This window comes from Hippocampus comes, unplaced genomic scaffold (assembly GCF_001891065.2).
Source record: "Hippocampus comes isolate QL1 unplaced genomic scaffold, H_comes_QL1_v1.1 scaffold68, whole genome shotgun sequence".
NCBI lineage: Eukaryota > Metazoa > Chordata > Actinopteri > Syngnathiformes > Syngnathidae > Hippocampus > Hippocampus comes.
Window position 1 is genome coordinate 674,004 of NW_017805625.1, and position 22,064 is coordinate 696,067.

General features: G+C 45.3%; 1 protein-coding gene across 2 annotated transcripts; it reads right to left on the reverse strand.

Moving 5' to 3' along the window:
* Window positions 1–1,720: 1,720 nt before the first annotated feature.
* Window positions 1,721–22,009, reverse strand: atxn7 (ataxin 7). 2 transcript variants are annotated; one of them, XM_019881322.1, is made up of 14 exons: window positions 21,823–22,009; window positions 20,769–20,867; window positions 16,890–17,108; window positions 16,637–16,705; window positions 11,314–11,418; window positions 7,521–7,833; window positions 6,835–6,964; window positions 6,624–6,753; window positions 6,451–6,533; window positions 5,572–5,846; window positions 5,224–5,413; window positions 4,996–5,117; window positions 3,476–4,616; window positions 1,721–2,328 (listed from the first exon to the last, which is right to left on the reverse strand). In XM_019881322.1, exons 3-14 carry the CDS (start codon window positions 17,098–17,100, stop codon window positions 2,311–2,313), a joined length of 2,787 nt encoding a protein of 928 aa, XP_019736881.1. In that variant the 5' UTR covers window positions 17,101–17,108; window positions 20,769–20,867; window positions 21,823–22,009; the 3' UTR covers window positions 1,721–2,310. The 2 variants fall into 2 exon arrangements, with proteins under 2 accessions (XP_019736881.1, XP_019736880.1); XM_019881321.1 differs by having other exon boundaries at window positions 6,624–6,964.
* Window positions 22,010–22,064: the final 55 nt, after the last annotated feature.

The window sequence follows — 22,064 nt, forward strand, 5'->3', positions numbered from 1 at the left end:
TTGGGGGATTCAAGGTATGAGGCTTCGCACCCGACATCGGCCGTGCGATGCGCCACAACTCAACATCCAGGGACGAGGGACAAAACAGCCACAGAGGACAGTTGACGTGCATAAAAGTCTGCTCCAGTTAAGACGTACCATACCTGATTTCCTATGCAAGACAGAAGGGAGGAGGGGAGCAAAAAAATAAAATAATAAAACCCAAAACAACCCACATCGGTCCACAGGCAGTTGTGGATCTCCCACAGTAATTGTGATACTTCGAGAAAAGATTTTGCACCGATTCTTGACATCCACACGCGCCTTCAACCGCTTCAAAGTTGGCCGAAGACACAAAAGGTAGCGGCTTTGGGCGAGCCTCGTTCTCAAACAAGCCATTGCCTGTGCAAGCGAGAAGTTGAGTTCGGTTCACAGTTGGGAAGCGGCTCTACTGTGGCGAGCATTCTGCACATGGACAAGATTCTGAAATTCGCTTCAAATGCGTCCCATCGAACAAAAGACGGACGGGCGAGCCGGGTGACCCGTTTCCCCAATTTGAAAGCGCAACCGTCCTCGAGCATATCGACGAAGACTCTTTGTAGTACAGTGTAAAAGCTCGTAAGAAAAAGTGGAATAAGGTCACACTTGCATAATTCTGCGGGGCACTAAAATAAAAACATGGACAGGGTTGTCCCCTTTTCAAGCGACCGCACGCAGCCCCCAAAAATGAGCGAGCCGAGTCCGACTTGAAGAAGCACGAAATGATTAAGGTGATCGCGTGAAGGCGGAGCGGGCGTGTTTGCCGCTCCTCCTGCTCTCTTTCCGAGGCTTCTGAGATCAGGCGGCGGGGGGCTAAAATCGAGTCGCAAATTCCAGTAGTCGAGCAGAATCTGACATGAGCAAAACACTCTTCAACACGCGCTCATCTTTTTCACACACATAAAAAGCTGTTTGAGGATTTATCCGCCGACTTGTTCGTGTATCGGTAAGCGCTTTGTCCTCAATGGTGACACCGGTCGACAGCAAATTTGAATCAGAGGCGGCTCGCTGTGCGTTAGCGTTCCCGAAAGCTGGCGCACTACGGATTTGACCGTGCGTTGTCATTTCCAGCTCTGACGTTTTCAGATTCGAAATCGGTTCAAAGAATCATCGCCAAAGGTTTTCTTGTATCGAATTACAAAATGCGGGAAAAGTGTGTCGACCGCCGTGATTCGGTTCTCTTGTCACCTGCCTGTTTGTCAAGATGCAAAAACTGCACTGACATCCGCGCACTAGTTCTACGAAAAGTGCGAGAGGTTGACGAGTAGAAGCGACGAGAGTTAATCGTTAACGAGTCATGTTATAACTTGCAGTTGGTTAAGTGAACTGTGTCGCTGCTTTATTAAATACATTATACTGACATCTGATCGTCGCTATATAGATCAGGGTGTAGTGTAGTCTAGTGTTCTGTTGGCATTTCCTTGAGCGTAGCTATATCTAGTGGATGCATTGTAGATTGCGTCTTATAATACGGTGTGTCCAATACATGAAAAAAATGACAAAACAGGCCATTCATTGAAGGTGCGCCTCATCATCCAGTGCGCCTTTTAGTGTGGAAAATACGGCACTAGGGACATGACAAAATTCGAATCATTAACTACTCACGCTTCTCTAGTGGCAGTAGTAGTGGTGCGCGGATGTCAACGAGTGCAGTTTTGCCTCACTACTAGAATATTTTGTTCGACACGCGTGCAGAAATGTCCAGGCAGAGACGGCAGTCGTTCTGCTCCTGTGCTGAATTGTCTCACCAGTGAGGACAAAAAGCGTATGAGGACATGGGACAGTTCAACGCATTAGTAGGACATTGAATAAATGCTCAAAAGGCTCAAACACGCACGCACAAGGAAGAGATCGGCTAGTCGTCTCCCCACTTGCTCAGCGTTATGACAGCTCGCGGCCGCAGAGCTCAGAGCAGCCCTTAACCGGAACCAAAGTGCACCCTGGAGACTCATGGCTGTCGTCTCTCCTTCCTCCCGCGCTGGGAGCGTCTCTGGAAGACCGTTCGGAATACCGGGACAAGGCCACGCGAGCGGAGGTCCGCAAAGTGGACGTGTCCCCACCGAGCACCCCTTGTCCCCACCGCCCCCTCCGACAGACATGGCTTTGGGAGAAAGAGTACGGACATTTTGACTTGACCGGGCAGTCCAGATCATCTCCAACCTGAGGATTGCGGGAAACTGAGAGTATTGTGGGTTTTCGTTTGAGAAGGCCTCTTACAGTCCAGAGCGGGGTGCTCCGGACGATTCCCCGTCATCGGGCCGCATCCACACACTCGGCGGGCTGACACCACTGTCAGGGACGGGCCTTTGGCTGCATGGGGGGAGAAAAGGTGTCAGCGCATCTTTTGACCCGGCTGAAATATCATTCGACTCCTTCTGAGCGAGACGCATACTCACAAAAAAATGAGGGCTAATCGGCTTTTGGGTGAAGATTATTGGATGAACCAATGCTACACTCGAAACTTTCCAGATGATTTTGAATGAATCTTGTCGAACGTTTTGACTGCACAGGTCCAACTTCTCAGTGTTTCACGACTTTCGACACAACTTGATGCTCTCTCACAAGAACCCCAAAGGCGAAATTCACCTGTTTTGATTTCCGAAATGCTTTCGTCTTGTGTTCCCTGAACCTTTTGGTCATACCACGAGTAGCCCAACTCACACATGCTGATAATTCTCCTCAAGTAGAACATAACACAACTGACTATTAAATCAGTCATTTAATGTTGTCCCCTTAATTTTAATTTCATCCTCAGGCTTTGTCTTCTTTTTTTTTCTGTTAACTCCTGTTAAACATAAAAATAAACAATGCTGCCCGGAAAATGACAAATGATGCTGTTTCTAAAATGTATAACTCTGACCCACCCCCCAAAAAAAAATCTTGAAAAAGTACCCTTTAAATAGGCATTGATTTTAAATATCTGGAAAACAAAAATCACAAGAATAATCGTCAAATCAACTATCGCAGCTTTTTAGCAGTCATCTGCGGTTGAATGAGCCACTTGAGCTGTGCGGCAGGTTAATGTCTCCCCGGGGAAACAAGCGGGAGCCCACCGGATGTTTACCATTTTGCTAACAGGCTTACGAAATGACTGAAAATATTTCCACGTAGCCCCCGCTTCGTGCCCGCGTATCTCTAACCCTGGTTGGGAAACAGCTCGAAGCCGAGCGGCCTCGCAATAGTGAGCTGCTGTTCATCCTTTGTTAAGACGTCAACTTGGTCTTATGTTGTCAAAATGTGAATAGCGTGGCCAAGACGACCGTTTAAATACCAATTCTAACTGAGCCAGGAAACACCTGTTAAGAATTGAGTGAAGCAAAAAAAATTGGAAAAAGCGTCCCTATGTAAAAGGGTACGTATTATTATGTAAAAGGGTACGTATGAAATAATACCTTTGATGTTACCAAAACACTTTTGCGCATGCTTCGTTTCTGAGCCCGACTGGTCGACAACCCACCTGATGTAAATGAGAGTTGTTCGGTAGCCCCGGCGTCCCTGGAATGTTCCGCCCGTGCTTGCCGTGGATATTGTTGATGGCAGGCGACTTGGGCACCTTGGGTCGACCGGGTCCAGGACCCCCACCTGGCCCGAGTCCACCTCCCCCGGCGCCGCTATTTATGCCGCCGGAGGCAGGGGAGCTTTTGCGCTTCTTGCCTTCCAGGCGCCCGTCTGAGGAGTGGTGGCCGAAGCCGGTGTGGTGGTCGGCGGAGGACTGGTGGTGGACGAAAGGCCCCAGGGAGAGGGTGGAGTCACTGCTGTTCATCACCACACTCATACGCTTGATGGACTCGGCGGGGCTGCCCGAGGGGGGGCCTCGCGCCGGCGGGCCCGAGGAGCCGCCTACCGAGCCCGCGGAAAGCTCGGCCTTGAGGCTGAGAGAGTTCGTGCGCACGCTGGGGCCACAGTTGAGGCCCACGCTGTGGACGCCGCTGTGGGAGGAAGATAGCGAAGAGGATGAGGACGAGGAACCGAGTGAGCCGTGGTGGTGGTAGGTGCTCCCTGAGCTGCCGACGTTTGCACAGTTTTTCTTCAAAGAGGACGAGGGAGTATAGTTAGCATTAGCGGGTTCTGAGGAGCTATGGGACGATGAGAGGATAGAGCTGTTCTTCCTCTTCTTTCCCGAGCTGAAGCTGGTGCTGCTACTGTTACTGGCCACGCCGACTGAGGTGGGGGTGACGGGTGTGGAGGAGCCAGCGGAGATCTCCTTGGGCCTGACGGACAATGACTTGGTCGTGCTGCTGCTGCTGCTGCTGGAGGGACGGGACTTAAGCGCCCGGCCTGAGGCGAGTGAAGGAGCTAAAGGGGAGGTGGATGAAGACAAGTGGGCTGAAGGCATCTGCGGCGACGAAGACACTTGTCGGGCCTGTGTGGTGCCGTAGGCCGGGTGCTCAGGCCCTCCCTGCGGAGAGCTGCGGGCGTTTAAGGTGGTCCCATAGGAGAGCACGGGCTTGCCTTCAAAGGATTGGCTGTAGGGCGTCTGGGGCATGGTGGCAGGGGGGCACAGGAAGCCTGAAGACGGGGTGCTACTGGGGGAGTTTGTGCTTGTCCTATGGGGAGGTGCAAAGGAAGCGCTGTTCTCCAAGGCCAAGGGGATTTTCCTAAAACAGAGAAACCACAAAGTACCTTGTAAGGTGGTTTTGAAAGTTGCTCCGGAAATCAAGTTATGTCTGTTATTGCAGCGGTAGCTTGACTAAGGAGTGCTGTGAGCAAAAATGAGAGTTTCAGATACACAGCCGCTAAATCGGGTCTCTTCAAATGGGGGAGACTGTGGTCCGGACCGAGTCAAGGCCATGTGCAGACCGACAATGGATTGTGAACTATCAAGCATTTCTTTTCTCCCACAGACCGCCCATCACAGACTGCGTACAAGCTTGTTGTGATCACGTGACCACGATGAGCCAATCGATCCATTCATTTACTGAAAGGCATTTTGTAGGATTTGCAGGTGAACTCGATTCATACAAGTTTCATACTTACTTCCACATCTGAGAGTTGACGTGCTTGTCCATCATTGCAGAGAGGACGTATCGCATTCTGTCCCATCGCCTGTCAAAGGAGTAACAGCCTCTCCCAAACAGTCGACTTCCAAAATTACAGTACTGAAAACAGAGTTGTAATTAATTGTCGGTACAAACAGTGGCCAAGATTTGCTCAGTTGAAAATGATGCATTGAAGAAATGGAAAGAAAAAAAAAAACCCACTTACAGCTACCGGTCGAGGGTGATAACCTGAATAGTGACAGTGCATTTTCTCAGCGTTCTCCTCACGCTCCTCATTCTCGCCCTCATCACTGGAGGCTCGAGAAAGCCCATCCGGAGTACTTTGGGGATGGTGCGGTGACTCGTGGACTATTGCAGGGTCCGCTGGGGTACCAGGCCCGTGTATGTTGTTTAATCTGTTGGACAGAGAGCACCCGAGCGATTCTCATCTTGTCACAAAAAGAACCGTTCAGTTTCCAACGAACGTCGTCTTATTTGGGGTTGACGCTCATCTGTTTGGTGTCACCGAATCAAAATAAACAAAATAAGTCAACAACATCATAGCATCACTGACCGTGGAAGACCAGGGATGACAAATTTGGGTTTGTTGGATGGCAGAATCTTGGTGGCCTCTGGGGCGGGGCCGTTGCCATGAGCCACCGGATGGACATCGTAAGAAGTGGGAAGATGGAGGGAGGGGTGCGGGTCCCTGAGAGGGGGAGGCTGTTGGGAATGGGTTTGGTGGAGCTCTCTCTCCCGCTCCTTTGTTCTGTTCTTGTGCTCTGCCAGCAATGTGTCAAAGCGCTTCCTCCGCCCTGGCACTGCCCGCCGCTGGCTCAAGGAATGTGTCTGATGTGGCAAAACAAAGGGTAGATATCTTGTTTGAGAAAATAACCATGTTTAGTTTTGAGTATTTACGCGGTTAGGCTAGCCGGCGCGTGAATATTGTGTTCTTGGAATACGGAATAAGTAGCTTAGTCGGCACGTTTTCGGCCATCGCCCTCTGCTGTTGACTGAATTTGACATCCAAGTGCCCTTCGGCTCACGTTGCAACAAACGTCATGTGACCGGAGCCAGGTGTGACATTCACAATGTGAGACTGACGCCTTGACATCAATTTCAGTCGACAACAGGGGCGGCGCTGGGGAAAATATCGGGCTCGTGAGGTGGCTGAAAACAGGCGGAGTCATCTGCTTAATTGTAATATTTCCATTTTGGCATTGGACGTCATTTTTTCAATACCACCAAAATCGAGAATACAAACTGGGGTATAAAGACTTTTCTGAATGACTGCAGATATGAGGTATTTGTCAAAACTACCGGACGACTGCATCGTTCTTTAAAAATGTTTGTTTTTGTCCAAGGCAGGACCTCCCAGTGATCACGTGAATATTAACAAACGGATCTGAAATGACACACCAAGCAAACGGCACAATCAAGTGAAAGCAGTCACCTTGCATGTTAGGGATCTTGTGCAGGTTTTCCGAGCTGTCACATCCACAACGCCACAGTGAATGTCTGGATTGAACTCACGCTCTGAAGGGGGAGAAGGAGGAGTGAAAACAATAAGTGATGAAGAGAGTGGAAGGAAAAATGATGGTGAGTGTATCCCTTCTCCCAGCTGACCTGTCACTTTCTTGTTCAGGTGGCGCCTGCTACTGGCACTGCTGCTGTTGCTGCCGTCCTGCTTCTTGTCCGAGAGAATTGACAGGTGGCCTTTGCCGTTGGGGATCTGACCCGGGGCCAGTAAGGGAGGCTTTGGTATGGAGGGACAGTTAAGGCCTGGTTTAAGGGCTGAGGATGAGGAGGTGGTGATGGTGGTAGTGGTGGAGCTCACAGTGGTGCTAGAGGAGGATGTAGAGGAGGAGGAGGATGAGGTGGTGGCGGGAGCAGAGGGGACCTGCACCAGCTTAGCTGACGAGTCCGGATTCAGGTGCATCTTCTCCACCTTGACAGCCGGGGTGAGGCTGGAAGAGAAGGTGACAGAAATGAAGAGGGCCGCAAGGAGGAAGCTGAGCGTTAGAAACATCGAGCCGGTGAGAAACGCATGATACGAGACAAATGTGCACATGTGGGTGGAGCTGCAAGGACAAAAAACACATTTCATGATTCGTTATTCATAAACATGAGGGTGGTGTTCCATGGGACATGCCCACGACAACACAGTTATGACAAGCTGAAAAGAAGGCCGAGACAAGAGGAATAATCATAGCAGAACATCGTGTTAGGTAGACAGGAAGTAGAAATTGCATTGGACTGCTCCCGCACAGAAGTAACAAGCTTAAAATGAAACTAATGATTTCATGTCACGTAATATATTTCATCTCGATTACTTCTCCCCCCGCATGGGAGAGGAGTAAATTCAACTTAAGCTTTTTGTTTTTTAAAATGATGTTTGCATCTTAAGGTCACTTAATACACTTATTTCTTATCAGCGATGTACAGCATGTCAAGTACAGATATTACCAAGATGATATTGCGCAACCTTCGCACCGCACCCCAACCGGTGTTTCTCAAACTTACATCTTGTCCGGCTGCAGCATCCTGAACGGGGCAAAAGGAGGTCTTCGCTGGATGCCCGACACCTTGTCTTTGGCTGGTTTGAGTAGTTTGGGATTGGCGGAGGAAGAGGAGGAGGAGGAGGACGACGTTGCGGAGGAAGAGAAGTTAGATCCAGCGGTAGCGGTTCGGCTAACAATCCCTCCGCTTGTCACTCCAGCGAGAGACCCTGAGGCAAGTCCAGGTCCGAGACCACTGCTAGCACTGTTCCTGTTCCTTCCCGACAAAGTGAAGGGCGAGGTGGATGCCGACTTGACGGCAGAATTATGTCTTCTCTCTGGAGAAACAGCACAAAGCAGTCTGGTAAACAATCCATTTTCATCGTAACCTTTTGAGAACTTCGGCAATGCAGTTCTGGTTGATTGAAGACTAAATTGTCAAAAAGGGTCAACGTAAGAATGAACGGTTGCTTGTTTGTAGCTGTCCCGTGACCGGCGTACAACAACCCTCTCCCAAAGTCAGCCGGAATGGCGGGAATTACCCATGACCCTCGTGAGCGCAAGCCATCTAAAATAAAAAAATAAAAAGAGTGGATGGCGATAAACACAAAAAATGTAACCCCCCCCCCCCACAAAAAAAAGGGGGGGGGACTTGGAAGAGAATACAGAGAGCAGAGCTTCGAAATACAGGAAAGACACGAATGAAACATCCTTTCGCAACTCCGCGTGATTTCAGTATGAATAAATCAAGAAATAATGAGCACTAACGGGTGCGCGGTGTCGCAGATTTGTCCTGACGCATGACGATGATCTACGGCTTTGATTGAACGCTCATCTTTCCGCAGCCAAGGAGAAAGGCAGACCGTTATCAGACATAAAAAAAAAAAAAAAAAAAAAAAAAAAAGCCCGCACTGACAATACGAAGCCGCATTTGTGATCCATGCAAACTCAGCCTTAAAATACAAACAACCGATAGGTCAAGAGCTTCATTTTCATGCCTGAGCTTCTCAGAACAACATGATGAAAGGCACTGCCAAAGAGAGCGAAAATAGTGAGGATATTACCAACTCGTCAATGGCAGAACTCAGAAAGAGAGAGACAGAGAGAGAGAGAAAAAAATTAGAACCTACTGTTGAAAATCATTTTAAAAAGACTCATTGTCGTCTCATATATGATACTAAAATAATTGTTTGCCAGCGCAATCCTTCGCGACGCTGAGATGTGCATCTGCAAAAATGTCACCCAAGCTTTGGGCCTTTTTCATTTGTTAACGCTTCTCTTTACATTTTGAGATTGAAAATGTCTTCATTTTTATTTTTACACTTACAGGGGAGTTAAAAAGGTTCAAATGTAACTTAGAAACGGGCTGTGCAGTCGTGTCTTTTTATGGCTAAAGTCTAAATGTGGAACAGATTGTTTTCCCTCTATATTATTTTCCGTAGGAAGATTAGATTGTCCAAATCCAAACAAACCGGTTGACCAGCATCACAGCACAGAATAGCGCAAAAAAAAAAAAAAAAAGTTCCAATGTAGTCACAAGAAAATGAAATGAAAAATGCAGAGTCAATTAATGACTAAATCGGTGCATGTGCCTGGACTGGATATGAACCCTTTCATGCACCCTGTAACCTGATAACATGATAAGCTGTCCGCTGTAGTAACGGCTGTCCCTGCAAGGGTTAAACTCACACGGCAAACTATGATTTATCAAAAATTTGTGCCTGCAAAAAAGAGCACAACTTTGTTTGGTGCACAAGACGAGACGCGGGAGCTGATCTACTCAGTGGATACAAACCCAGGATGGCAGTGGCCAAATGCGCCCAAAATGCTACGCGCTTCTTTTTGCACATTGTGGGAGGTGTATGTAAATTGACGAATTAGGCAAGCACATTGCGATTTATCAAATGGCCCAGGCTGATTTTGCGTCTCTATTGTGCATGCCTAAAAGGCAGGTTGCAAAAATCAGGCCCGAGTACGTGTACGCCGTGCTCAATCGATATAATAGCTGGGAATCGGAATGAATGCACATGGACACGCATTCAAATGCAACGGTCAAGGCTGGCTGCTGGTGATTTAAACTGTAATATGACCTTTAACCTCGGTTTTTGGCGAAATAACATTTGTGTGTCCGACTCATAAACACGAGCGAGTGATGAAAATCCGGCACGAGGCTTGTTGCAAGCACTTTTTCTCTGCTCTCTGTCAATCTGGATTCTTTGACTCAAAACTTCCAACTTTTGGGGAACAGTTTGGAAAAGCCCCCCCCCCCACCCCATTTGAGTCGGCACATTGAACAAATAAAAACCCTTAAAGCCATGATGTGTGGTAGAAACAGACAGCAATCTCGTCCCTTAAGACACAACAAACAAGCCCTTTTTGTATGGCTCATTGTAAGAAAAACTATCCGGAGACCCGCGCCACAAAGCAGCAACATGAAACTTGTATGCAAACATCATGGCCATATCGTGGTTTCGCTAAGAAATAAGGAAAAAAAAAAAACATCACAATATCAAGAACAAGTGTCACATCCAGAGCAAAGCTACCCACCTACTTTGCAAGGGCAGAATAATGGCTTTCTTCCGCTCCTGCTCTCCATCACTCCCCCTGCCCCCAACCCATTCTCTCTGTCGCCTTCTTCGAGCCCAGTCACAGCGCACGAACTTCCCAGGGAACGCCCCCCCCCACCCCCACCACACACACTCTCCAAACACAATCGCAAATATTGATAGAAAAACTTAACACCAGCAAAAGTCAAAGACAACCCCTGCTGCCCCCACTCCTAGAAACAGGAGTACCGGTCGTCCTTTTTCACCAACGTCAAAATGTTATTGGCTCAGTGCTAACTGGGGGAATCCTTAGTTTTGGAACAGCAAAAAGAAATGCAATATTTCTGTCATAAAATTGCCAGTCTGTCAAACACGTGTATAAGTCGGTAGCAAAGTAAAGAACTAAATAATGGGGCATTCGCTTGGAATCGGGGTTCAAGAACATGCAAAGTGTTCTTGCAATGCCATGGAAACCCGAGCTTGCTTGGTGCTTGCGCAACCCAAGTGACTTCTTGCTCGGCTGCAATCAAGAAGCCCAAACACCCAAAATATTGAGGCCCTCTCCACGACGCGGTGCCAGCCAAGGTTTTACCAAGATTCGAGGAAAACCACCACCGTTCGCCGGCTTGTTTGTCCTCTCACTTCAAACGACTTCATAAAATGTCCTACAATGTCTCCGTAGTATCCTACACACGTTTTTTTTTTTTTTTTAGTGCTCAACCCATCACAAGTATCTAACACTTCTAGATCATCGATAATCATCATTGATAACTCTCAAACAGACAAAGCGCTTGAAACATACACCAGTTATAGAATAACAAACTTGGAAAAAATGGAGCGGTGTTGAAGCGAGAACCGTATCAAATATTAACAAGGGATTTGGATACACATGCAGGCACGTACGCACGCACACGCGACAGAGCGTTAAGTAAATAAATCAAAGTTGGTGGTGCCTGCTCTCAGGTTTCTGCGTTAAGGAGGCAAAGTGGTTGGGGACATGGTGTGAGGAAAGCGGGGGTGGGGGGGGGAGACACCACAAACCGTACCGCTGTGAGAAACGTCCCCACCAGCGATGCTCTGGCGGCAGCGGCACGCAAAAGCTGACTATTTCATTCTTGCCAAATTTATTGTCGCTGTCTCGCATTCCTTTTGAATAAAACATCACTGCCGGATGTGAAAAACCGCCCAAAGTGTCTACCTGAAGAATGTGTCGGGATAAAGGGGGGATAAAAAAGTGTTGCTGTTGACAGAATATTTGTCGGCAAAGCTTACCGTAATGTGCTTGGAAGGCTTGGGGCTTGATTACTTGACTACAGTGGCTGCACATCACCAGGTAGAAGTCGTCTTGCGCAGGATACTGGCCAAATATCGGCATATCTACGCACAGGGGAAATGTCACTGTCAGGGTACAAGTTGTCAAGAAGCAAGCGCTTAACATCCGCGCTCACAGATCAAACATACAAAGACACAAAATAGAAGGGGAAGGATTGATTAGCAGTGCATAACGTTCCATTTGTTGCCTGTATAATCACACGCGAATACGTGTATCGGGAAATACCGCAACTATGTTCATGCACATACAGACCGGAAAAAACAAAAATTATATTCAAGGCAAACTGACGAGTAAACCCTGCAAATAAAAATAGGGACGGCTATCTAACACTTGGCTTCATTCATCCTGAAGTACATGCTGATAAGGAGAGGCCAAAGTAGTGATCCAAAGGTTACCTGCTGTCAAATCAAATTTCCATTGAGTCAACTTTTTTTTTTTTTTTTTTTTTTTTTTTATGACTGAGCGCGTTGCACCTGAATTCTGTTGGATGCGACGTTTGAAGACAATGTAGTGTTTTTCGAAGACAAGCAAAAGAAGTGAATCCTGATTATAAAATCGCTGGTTCATACCTCACAAGCACAGAGAAACCAAAAACCTCCTAATTTGCGGAGGTTAATGAAGAGATTGCTTGTCAGGGACGGGAGGGGGGGAGGGTATGATGAGTTAAGCAAAGGGAGAGAACGCAAGAGCCGAGCCTCACTCCAATTTGTACTGCTCGAAGGCTGTCAAGGGCCCTCGAAACCTCGTCGACGGGGGCCCGGAAGGGATAAGGACCATTACTCAATGGCCATGTAACAAGGCCTCTGTGGTGGGCTGCCTCTCAGGGTGCTGAGTGGCATTCATTTGTGGCTGAATTGACACACCTGAGCCTACTTTGAGCGTGTGAATCGCGTGAAAACACTTACTGGTAGCTCAATGTCCCCTTCACCAAGAGACTTTTGTTGTGGCTCGAGTGGCCCCAGAAAAAAAAAAAGCCAATGACTTTACAACTCTGACAAAAGGCGTCTAAATGACATATATAGAGGGTGAATAGAAAATCATGCTGCTGGCGTGTGCGACTGAAAGTCTGGCTTCCGCGAATAGGCAATAAATGCCACGCGAAAGGGGCCCGTTCACTGGTTTGTTCGTAAGTCACGGGCCTGCGAGTCCGTCTGGCCCCAGCAGCTTATTCACTAATTTAACTCCTTTCTGTTCAAAGCAAAGATAGGGAGGCTAGAAAAGTACTTGTCAAATAAACAGTCAGCCCAATTGTGATTTGCTTTCGCAACAGAAACAATTTTGAGCCAGCATTTCTGTGACAATATTTGGTGGATAATTATTCACTCTCTATTATGACATTCCAATAAAACAATGTGCGCATTCATTCAATATTTTTTTTTTCTTCAGGAAATCAACGGGAAGGTCAAATAGAAGTGTTTTCCAAAACAGCGAGAGATGCTCACTTAGAGTGCACTTAGAAGCATCCCTTCTAGATCTGCTTGCACGTCTCATCGACAACGTACATAACGACTGTTCTATTTAAATAAATAAACAAACAAATAGCTAGCTAGCTAGCTAGCTTGAAAAGGCTTACGGTCAAATGAACTCTGTACATGTCTCCTTAAATCACACCGAGTGAAACAAGGATGCAGAGAGAAAGGAAGTCCTCAAGGAAAGCAAAGAGAACGGAGGTGAGGAGCAGAGCCACAAAAAAAAAAACAAAAAAAAACAAAAACGAACTCGCTAGATGGAGACTGAAACAGAGCAGAAGCAGTCCTCGGCAAGGAGAGCGCGAGCACAGGACCTGCACTCAAGGAAGAGTAAAGGCGCTAGATGAAGACTGAAACAGAGCAGAAGCAGTCCTCGGCAAGACAAGGAGATCGCGAGCACAGGACCTGCACTCAAGGAAGAGTAAAGAGAGATCGTGAGCAGCAAAACATCGGGAGAGAATGAGAGTCCAGTTCATTTGGGGATCCTCATCCACAGCGGTGATGAATGATCGAGGTGGCTGCCTCCGAGCGGCAAACACTGGATGAATCTCCACCTCTAAGTGACACTGCTTTGCGACACCAACACTCTATATGTAATATACAAAGTCATTATTTGCTGTGCATTTGGGAGTGGGGAAAATAAATAAATAAAATAAAAAAATAAACCACCGTCTGCGTGTAAATCAGCTGTTCTATAGCATGGCAGTGGTTATACCACAGTAGGAATCTGGCATGAGTCATGGCAGAGAGTGGGAGAGCCACTTGTAAAACCTTCACACACAAATATAATTCGATCGAGACACACAGCGAGAATTGATCAACCCAAAGACAGTCTCTAAAGGATCCCGCCATATGATACACACGTGTTTTCACAGCTGCGCGGCGAGAGATGCACCAATCGTGGATTTCGAGTGGCCTCTCTCACGAGCTCTATAGGACAGGCAGAGGCAATAAAAATCCTTCCTAGATTTCGTTGAAGCGCCCTCTTCTCAGTTGTGTGCGGAATGTAACGTAGAGTACAGTATTAAACACAGTAACGCTTGTCGGTGTGCTACTACTTGAATTGTGCAACTGTCTTCTGCTCTGGCCACATTGTTGACTTATAAAAGGACAACACCAGATAAGTGCCATGACAAAGAGCCCGGCAATTAACCATTTATTTCACAAACGAGACGAAACAAACTTGTACTTGACACGGGCTGATGACATCATCAGCATTCACCGAAATGAGATGACCTGAGCGACCGTACATCTGTACCATTCTGGCACTCGCTCATCGAAGACAGAGAAAGAAAAGATGTGCAACTTTTATCCTTGTAAGCGCTTGCTTCCGATTTATGACACGTATGCACATCGCAGCGATCCTTCATGAGCTGCGGGCAAGACTGCGGAGCAGGACGGGCAGAACACGATAAGGTTCGCAGCTTGGAAAAACGAGAATGATTCAACTTAATTTTGATCAGCAAAGAGTCTAAATAACAATGCTGTAGCAGAACAAAACAAGTTCAAGTCATAAATGTGCTGGCCAAGATTGTCCTTGAACAGAGACAAAAAGTCGTCATGACCACATAATACATTAGATAAGTGAGAATCTGAAAGGCACAAACACAAACTACAACTGTTAAAGCGTGATCGTGGCAATTGAACTGAACTGAAAGGCAATAGTCGGGACGGCAACTTTCATTTTCATTGTTCAGCCTCATTAAAACTCGGCACTCACAGTTCTCATTGAAACATGACTTTTCACTGTTAAATTACCAATGATCGAGGGACACGATGAGCTATCACCCTAATCAGCATAGCCTACTGGTTTCAATCGGTGCAAAATTTCAATTAGGTGTCTGGTAAACAGGGCCAATCCCACAGACAGCAGATGCAATGGACAGATGTATGTCAATCTTTTTTTTTTTTAATGGTGCCAAAAAGTCGACAAGAAACAAAAAAAAACAAAACAAACAAAAGCACAGATTTCCCGCCCCCCCAGACAAGCAATATGAAGTGTGTGAAACTGTTACGTGTTTATGATGAATTAAGACGGAATCTAAACGTTAAAGGATAATGTGGACTTAATCGGTAATTAGCTGTCCTTAATATCGCCCAAAGAGCCTGCGGATCAAAAGTTATGAGCATTTTATTACATTATATGTGGTCATAAAGTCTGTTGTGGCTTGCTTTTTTTCCCCACTCGCCGCTTAGGGGTAAAACACAGTGAAACAGGGCCCTGAGGCCAAGACTACGCTAACACACAATTGTTAACTACAGCATGTTAGCTTGTTTGCTATCATGAGTATTTGAATGTTAGGAACAAACCCAGACCTCAGCTTCTGCGCTAAATTTGTGCTCACTACTTTGCATATTGTTTTTCAACTTTTCAGACTAATACAAAAATAACTTTTGCTTTGCAACCATTTCATATCCAGAAATCATAAAGCTGCCTTGAGATGTGTAGTAAGTTTAGGGTCTGACATAATGTTCATATTTTCTTGTTCGCACTATATTTCTATGTTAATTGTTATTGAGGCAGATAGATAAAAGCAAGTATGGAAAATACCATTTAAAAATCACAAAAATTTCCTTTTTAATAGACAACGATCCTTCCGTCCATTTTCCGATCCGCTTATCCTCACAAGGGTCGCGGGGGGGGGGGGGGGGGGGGGGGTGCTAGAGCCTATCCCAGCAGTCTCCGGGCAGGACGCGGGGGACACCCTGAACTGGTTGTCAGCCAATCGCAGGGCACACAGAGACGAAAAACCATCCACACTCACACCGAGGGACAATTTAGAGTGTTCAATCAGCCTGCCATGCATGTTTTGTTTGCACGCAAACTCCACGCAGGCAGGCCGGGAGCTGGAATTGAACCCGGTACCTCTGTCTGCACTGTAAGGTCGACGCGCTAACCACTAGGTCGCCAATAGACAACGATGATGTCGTGATTTTTTGGTGTTGAGTGTTGCTTTTAGACATTTATCTATCTGGTTACCTTTGCTTTAACTGTCATTGTGTTTTACCTCAACCAGATGTTGACTGCTTGGCTACTTAGTTCTTTGGACACTAAATGTGAGTAAGTTACTATTTGCTCATTAAAGGTGAGTTCCTTATGAACGATTTGCCGCCACCCACATTTCTGAAATGATCGTGGCAATCCGTCTCGTAAGAATGCTCTGATGTAGTCATACAATGTCAAAGAAAATATGTTATCATCGGTCTGAACATCAAATAACATTCTCATCTCAATCTGATCCTTTTGTACATTTTTATCCCTGAATATTCGGAATAAAATATAAATGTAGAAGATATTGTGTGTTCTTAGAGTGTGATGGTCACTTATCAAAAGATTATTATATCCCAAAACAAAAGCAAATTTGTATATTTCCACTGGGTAAACGATATTGCAGGTCTAATCAATCACTTTTCCCATGTTTTAATTTCAGGTGAAAGATGAGGTGACATGGAGTTAGAGCAATAATGCTGCAGTCTGTCACGCATGTTTACATGAACAAGACAACTCTAGGGTGTTGTTATTAATACATTTTAGGGCAATACTCAATGACAGCCAGTCGAAGTTATTCTAGAAGTTATTTTCAGGACAGATGTCAACTACCACATAAATAACAGACGTTTCATAAATAAAAGTCTTGTCCGGTCATTTGATCTGCTGTAGAGGGCCTTTTGAACGAAGGGTTTTAATAGGCTTGCGTGTGTATGTCCAAACCCCCAGAACCAAAATACTGTACTGTACACATTTGGCCCTGGACAGAAAAAAAACAAGACATACACACATACACTCACTCACCTTCTCTGCACAAACGCATGGCTTCGCGATTTTTCCCCAAGTCTTTGAAACTTTCCTCCAATTCAGCACCTGAGAAAACGGGGCGAGCCGACACAGAGGCAAATAAATAGTTGCACGTTGCTCCCCACTATGGTTTCTTCATCTTCCGCCGACAACTGCATGCGAACGGCCACAAATAAGCACACCAGCGCCGGCGACGCTGGGGCGCTCCACCTCGCTTCGGCGCACACATTCGGGACGCGAGCGGACTCACCGTCGTTTCCGTGGAGTTTGGCGGCGTCGACCCAGTTGCTCCAAGGCTGTCCCACCATTATTTCTGGACTCGGTAAGGATCTCCGCTCCGCAACAGTCGCCATTGCTGTGGAGCCTTCTCCCCGCTGGATCGGCTGCTGCTGCTGCTTCAGCTGCTGCCTGGCTGCTCGGCGCTGCTCCCCCCTGACGTCATCCTCGGCCCTTTCCGACATTCTTTCCGCTACAATGTAACGACACGAGAGTCAGCTCGGCGTAGGAGAGGACTTTCCTCGTGGCTCGCGACCGCGTCGTCTCGCATCGCACGTTTCCCCAAATAAACAAATCCAAAATACGCGCGTGGCCACTCGGGAGGCGTTCAAAAAATAAGACAGCTATCGTCGAGATTTAATTTTAACTCTGTTCCCTGTCTATTGAAGCATTCGTATTGTTGTTGTAATTATTCTCGTTTCTTGCATTAAAACTAGAACTTGACAATTGCATTTGAATTTTGAGGAGTCACCCTGACATCGCAGCAAATGTTACCATTCCCCAGGAGATGGGACGACCATTTGTCAATCTTTTTGAACCTGAGACCTGCTTGGGAAGATTAATGTGGAAAAACTATCAGGTTGATAAACGCTTTTGAAAAAAAAAAAAAAAATTAGCTCAAAATACTTTGAATGATGTTTTTCATATAAATTGATTGTATTCATCGATGTGAAAATACTAATCACGTTAACAAGGTAGGAAACACATACCAATAGGCAAAACTTTATTTCTATAAATATCTCCCTCGATATTTCCAAACAATCACTTCAACGACATTCCTTGGAAATGACGATGTCCCATCACCGAGGAGCTATTTTTAGACCAGACCCAGGGGCTACTTATGTGCTTATGGGCACCATCTTGGTGACCCCTGGTGTCACCTAAAGTGACGCTTCATGAATGCGATGATCCTGCACCAGTGCCATGACACCAAAGCCACATCATTGCTTTTCTGTGCACAAGCTCACCTTTGACCTTCGAGCAAAATAAATGAATTAATTTTTAAAAATGTAGAGACCACTGCAAAATGATCAGTTCATGCCAACAAATCTTCACATGCATAATATTTGAGATGGGACCACTTGTTTTGTTATCTGTAACAAAAAATGGACATTAAGATAGGATAATGGCCTTTAAACAATAAAAAGTACATGCAATGTAAAATGCATGTGGTGTAGTATTCATTTACAAAGGCAAAATGCCCACTCCGGTCAAAGTGTACTAATCAAACACGTTTATCGTTTATAATGTAATGGGTGGTAGTTATCCACTGGAGTGAGTGTAGCAGACAAAAAAAAAAAAATCAAAAAAAACTTACAGATCAGATGATTTAAGCTCTAAAAGGGTGGTGACTCATGCAGAGTGATGTATGAATATCCGCTCACACATGCACGTTGAAGAAAATAAACCATGAGAAGGAGGTGCAAGACGTTTGCCATGCTACGGACAGATAACATTTTGTAGACATGTTGATGTTCGACGAGACTGAAGGTTTCACCAGACTGAAAGTGCTTTCACTTTCACTATGAGACGTTTAAAGCAGTGGTTCTTAACTTGGGTTTGATTGAACCCCAGGGGTTCGGTGAATCGATCTCAGGGGTTCGACAAAGGCTCCTGCCATGGAAGTTAAGACACACCCGACTCAACATGTCAATTAGTTATGGCACGCCCGCTTGGCCATCACTGGCTGCAGATGATCACATGACATTGGTTGTCCAGTCAGTGCTGCGGGAAATTTAGTTTGCTCAGTAGTCACCGTGTGACTGTCGTGATAGTATGCCGTGTGATTTTTTTTTTTTTGGTGAATGTTTTAATACATGCTAACTATGTTGAGCAAAAAAAGACAGTGGTCGGACCAATATGTAGTACATGGATTCACATGCATCACAGAACGTGATGGGAATCAGCATCCTATCTGCATGATTTGTCATGCCAAGTTGAGCAACTCTAGTCTCGCACCGGCAAAACTAAAGGAACACTTCTTGAATCCGATTATTATTTTTCAGTAATGAAGGGTTCGGTGAACGTGCATATGAAGTGGTTGGGCTCAGTACCTCTAACAAGATTAAGAACCACTGGTTTCAAGTCTGCCAGATCTTTTCACCCTCCCTGACAAGAATAGGCAGAGTAATGTTCAAAACATTTGCACCGTCCTGATTTCAAGGGACAGTCAGTTGCTTTAAGTTTACTGACACTGAGAAGATTAGAGTGATGCATTCCGAACAAATACATTGTTTCACATGTTTAGAATATATTTAGTCGACAGATGCGGAGAGGTTAAACTCTCAAACAGTGCCTTGAACGAGGCGATGTCAGTTACAGTTCACTTTTCCCTGTCGGAGAAGTCTATTTGAGGGAGCGATTCATTTTTCCCTAGGGCATGATGCAACCGGGGACTAACTACAACGCGGCATCTCTTTGCAGGATGGCCACTATCTGAGGAAATATAGTACATACATCATTCTGGAAAAAAAAAAATAAAAATATGTATTCCAACTTGTCATCCCGAGTAATGTACTGACTCTACTCCCTGATGTACTGAGAGAAAATGTGTGTGGGGCCGTTCGCCGAGACTGCTTGTGACGACTGCACCTTACAAGTTCAAGTTGACTTACAGGCAACGATTCCTCTTCTGAAGAAACACTTCCTTTTTTTCAACCACCTTTCAAAAAAAAAAAAACATCCTTCTCGGATAGTACAACCAAAAATTATACTTTAGAAATAGCTGTGGAATTAACACAGGTTCATTACCTCTTTTCACTCATTTCTCGACCGTTAAAAAGCTGTGTCCATAAATGGACTGTATATATGCTCACAGAAATAGGAAAAACAAAGGAATCAAATTATCGTGTGAGAAGGTGATGAAAAGGCTTCCTTTCTATAGTTTCTTCTTTGACACGGCCGTGACAAGAGCTCTGAAATAAATAACCAATGAATACGTCTTTTGCTTGTTGCTTTACAATGTATTGCAGGATACGAGCAATGAGGTACTGTCATACTGTATACAGATTTGCAGAAATGAAAGTATTCAAAAATGTGTGATCTTTCTCACTAATGTGACGTGATAAAATAGTGGTAACGCACTTGCGGTGGGGATTCTAGGAAGGGATTTTTTTTTTTTTTGTGAGCTGTTGCAACTGAAACCAATATGTCGGTACTAATACTTGAGACCAGCATATGTTACATGATAAAGCTCCACACATTCTCGTGTTGTGTTTAGGAATAATAAAAGCCTGGGTTCTCACAGTAAGCACAGTAGTAGGCTAATAGATCGATGATATAAAGACTGCAAGCATAAGGAGTTATGTGATCTTCGTGCGATGACGGGCGGGTAGAAATGGAAAGGTTGCCAACAACAACTTGCAAAATTTTGAATGAAACTGTCAGTCATTGCGTGCAGTACAGTTAATGTGCTTCAAAACGTAAACACAGATCAACAGTGTACCCCCGAACAATACTGATCATCATCACGGTGATTTAGTGTTACTATCATTGTCTAATTAAAGATAATCAATCGTCTTAGTTAACCAACACTGTCGTGTGGCACTATGGTGTGACTTGTTTTTTTTGGGCCCTGTATGCTGCACATTTAAACTGAGCTGTCAAGCACATAATCATAATGAAGTCAAATCTGTGTGTGTGTGTTTGAATGACAAGTGTTATATACTGTGTAAATTACACTAACTTGGTGTGAACTAGATGAAAATAATGGTTGCCGTATGACAATGTATGAGTCTATCGGGTACAAAATTGCATCAGATAGTGCCTTTATAAGGCTCATTATGAAGCAGCAATTCCTAGCAATTGTAATTCATGTGAATGGCACATAGGTCATAAAGAAGTGAAATATTACCTTGGCAAATAAGCAAAAAAGTAACTTATTTGTAACCCAGTCAGCTGATCCACATCAGTTTGGGTTCTCACTGGCTGCCGCACACACTGAAGAAGAAATCTAGAAACACACATGCACATTGAGGGGAGTCTAGTTAGGTAGGTAGAATTATTCTTTGAATAGTCTATTTAAAAAAAAAATGAACAAATAGCTATGAAAGTGCTCTATAAATACATTTGAGTTGAGTTGAGAAGGCAGTAGTGATAATCCTCTATAAAACCATTCTAACATTTTAGTTGTCCAGATGTATATTTTGTTTACAAAAAAAATATATTGTGTTCAGCAGTATTTTTAAAAGATCATTTTAGAGCTGTAATTTCACTAGCAGATACTATGATACTTTTACTCACTTTTATCATAGATAGATAGCTAGATAGATAGATAGATAGATAGATACTGGCAACATATATTGAGAGTAAATATGAATAACAACGTACATTACTGTATTCTCTCGTCGCTCCTTTACAATGTAAACAGGACAAGCCTAACGTGGACTACATTGCGACTCGAAAACGCAGCGCGACTACAATGCAAAGCATAAAGAAAGCAAAAGTAAAAAACTAAAGTGAATGTTAAAAAAAAAAAAAAAACTAAAGAAGAGAAAAATAAGTATCTTTCAGTGATTGTCAAGTAACTTTAGCCGTCAGTCCCAAGCCAGAACAAGTTTTGAGGAGCCTTGCTCCCACCTCCAAATCAACAACGATCATTGGTCATTTTGAAAGAGAGTGAAGTGAGACTGACGTGCGAAAAGGCACGTTCATTACTGCTGCTGGTACAAGTGGAAAACGTAATGTGTATATCTGACAGAAGCCGTGGAGCGAAAGCAGGTTGCATCCAGTCCGGCTCAATGTTGCTGCTCCAAATGCTATGAGAGAGCATTCGGTGGCTACGTCGCCCTGCTAGCTAAAGCCTACAGCCAGCCATGACTAGCATTAGCGAGGAAGCTGCCAGCAGCCTGACAGTACAGCACAAGTCACAAGCAGTCGTCACAGACTCGCGGCAAGTTTGCCCTTACCAATCCTACAGATGCCGGTTAGTGTAAACAAACGCCAGGCCGATTGAAATCAACTGGATGCAATGGGCGAAAGGGACAGGACACGGCGAGAAAGAGCGAGTGCGGTGCTCAGCCTCTGTGGAGGTCTTCACCAGGTGCTTCCATGTCTGTTTACCAGACTGCATTCTGGGAATGTGACGTCACTGAGCCTTCAACGAGCGCGCCCCTGTAAATAGCTCACGCGCAGTTTGGCTCGCGTTTCA